Source organism: Lottia gigantea (assembly GCF_000327385.1).
Source record: "Lottia gigantea unplaced genomic scaffold LOTGIsca_75, whole genome shotgun sequence".
Taxonomy (NCBI): Eukaryota; Metazoa; Mollusca; class Gastropoda; family Lottiidae; genus Lottia; species Lottia gigantea.
This window is the reverse complement of record NW_008710508.1, coordinates 652,168-654,525: the sequence shown is the minus strand read 5'-3', so window position 1 is coordinate 654,525 and position 2,358 is coordinate 652,168. Positions and strand designations below refer to the sequence as shown.

Sequence of the window (2,358 nt, the reverse complement as noted above, 5' to 3'; positions counted from 1 at the left end):
ACAAATTTCAAGGCGTTCTAAGTCAAAGGCAATATCTCAAAAACCGTGTCAAATTCGAACTTGACCGAGATCTTATCAATCTAAAGCATCACACCAAGTTTTATCAAAATCAGATAAAAACTGTAGTCTCTATAGTGCTCACAAGAAATGTTGACCGACGGACAGGGACGACGACAATATACGACCACATATTCATGTGGGCGTATAAAAAGTACTGGTAGGAAGTTATGATCAGATTAAACAAAGAATTTAGAAAGTTTTGTTAAATAAATTGAGCACTGGTAATTGTTTTCATTAGAGGGACCAAAACTGTTTGATGATGACATATTAGTTCATAAAGTTATTTATTTTCAAATCCAATATTTTTTCAGGTTTCATCACCTATTAAAATAGATACTAAATATATCATAGAATTGATCTCATCTTGTCCTACATGGTGTACAATACCAGCTTTGAGATTATTAGCAGTGTCTTTTTCACCTCCAGTCAAAAACTCTCCAGTAATATTTTATAGATTGAATCCTATAATTGTATCATCATTATATACACAACTAGAAATAAGACAATTATATATGAATATACAACAATTTATGTGTCAGGTAAGTGTATCTAGTTCTTTCAATTATCTGACTTTTAATGACTGTCACATAAAAAATTCAGGCGCAATCTGTTTCCTTTTTATACGCCCACATCTCTCTATGTGGACGTATATTGTCGGCACCCCGGTCCGTCCGTCAACATTTGCTTGTAAACGCTCTAAAAACTAGATTTTTTGATGGAATCAAATGAAATTCGGTATGTGTATACGTGTTCATAAAACGAAGATCAAGTTCAAATTTGAGCTATTTTCGACCGTTAGAAGCAGAGTTATTGCCAAAATCTTTAATATGCTATTACTCTCTTAGTTTTCAACTGATTTTGATGAAACTTAAAATGGATGTTATTGGACCTAAATCGAAAGGTTTGAGAAAGTTCACTTTACTTCTGATTAAATTTAAGGCTTTTTCAAGATTTAGGATTCTTACGTCAGTCTTGTGGAGTTATCGCCCTTTAACCTCTATACAGTAAGTGCTTCTATCAACATCAATTGCTCGTAAACACCCCGTCCGTCCGTCAACATTTGCTTGTAAACGCTCTAAAAACTAGATTTTTTGATGGAATCAAATGAAATTCGTTATGTGTATACATATTCATAAAACGAAGATCAAGTTTGAATTTGAGCTATTTTCGACCGTTAGAAGCAGAGTTATTGCCCTTGCCCCAAAATCTTGAGCAGAAGAGTAGGACGTAAAACTCCATTCATTTCATTTCAAAATCTTGAATATGCTATTACTCTCTTAGTTTTCAACAGATTTTGATGAAACTTAAATTGGATGTTTCGTTTATGCCATGATGGGCGTATATGGCTGTGGTCCACTATCTTTATACATGTAAACATCTGGTTCTCTTCAAACCTTTTCCGCAGTGGCTGAGTTACACGCTTGCTCGCTAACCTGAAGGTCCAGGGTTCAATCCCGGCATAGGTCGAGATAATACCTTCGGATTTTTAAACCCGGTTTCCCCTTGTCAGTGATGCTGGTGAGAGGGCTGGCTGACATGGAAAAAGCATCTAGTCGTTCAGATGGGACAGGCCCCGTGTGCTACAGGCTGTGCTCGTTAAAGATCCCTCGACATTTGCAAATCGAAAAAGAGCAGGCTAATGCCGCTGTCCTGGCAAAATTTCCCTCATCACACCCTGCATGGCGTTGCCCGTCTTCATTAGCCCACATGGTGCAGAAAAGTAGGACGTAAAACTCCATTCATTTCATTTCATTTCTTCAAACCTTTTATCTGATTAAATTTCTTCTTCTTTTTCAGGAAAATGAAGAAATTTTGGAAACTTGTGTAGATTGTTTACATGCTTTATTTAGTTTTTGTTCTACAGCATTTGAAAACTTAGGTGAGATAAAAATATTACCATTGTTTCTTCAACATGTCTGAAAATATAACATATTTATACCGCATCAGGCAGATTATTTCATAGCAAGGTTAAATGCATTAAAATTAATGTTTGGTCATTTTCAATCTCCATTTATTCTATATATAATCTTCTATTATTTAAGATAAAGAGATACTAAACCACCCCTGGAATACTGTATTAATAGAAACATTGATAGAGACTAATTATGGACATGGTTTAACAGATTCAATCATAGACTTATTTCATTTGGTAAGAATGATTATTTAGAGACCAGATATTTCTTATTGTCATCCAAATAAAAAAAAAAGCAAGTCAAGACAAACACTGATGAACTTTTTTTGTAATTCAAACTAAAATGAAAATAATAAACAAATGAAATAAAAATCTAATAAATTTGT

General features: G+C 34.1%; 1 protein-coding gene across 1 annotated transcript in view; it reads right to left on the bottom strand.

Moving 5' to 3' along the window:
• Positions 1–1,894: 1,894 nt before the first annotated feature.
• The window catches only part of LOTGIDRAFT_221859 (hypothetical protein), a 20,477-nt gene continuing 20,013 nt past the window's right edge, over positions 1,895–2,358 (bottom strand). The window contains exon 25 of the mRNA XM_009066313.1: positions 1,895–1,976. Coding sequence (XP_009064561.1) covers positions 1,954–1,976 — 23 coding nt within the window. The 3' untranslated portion in view covers positions 1,895–1,953. The remainder of the gene's footprint in view (positions 1,977–2,358) is intronic.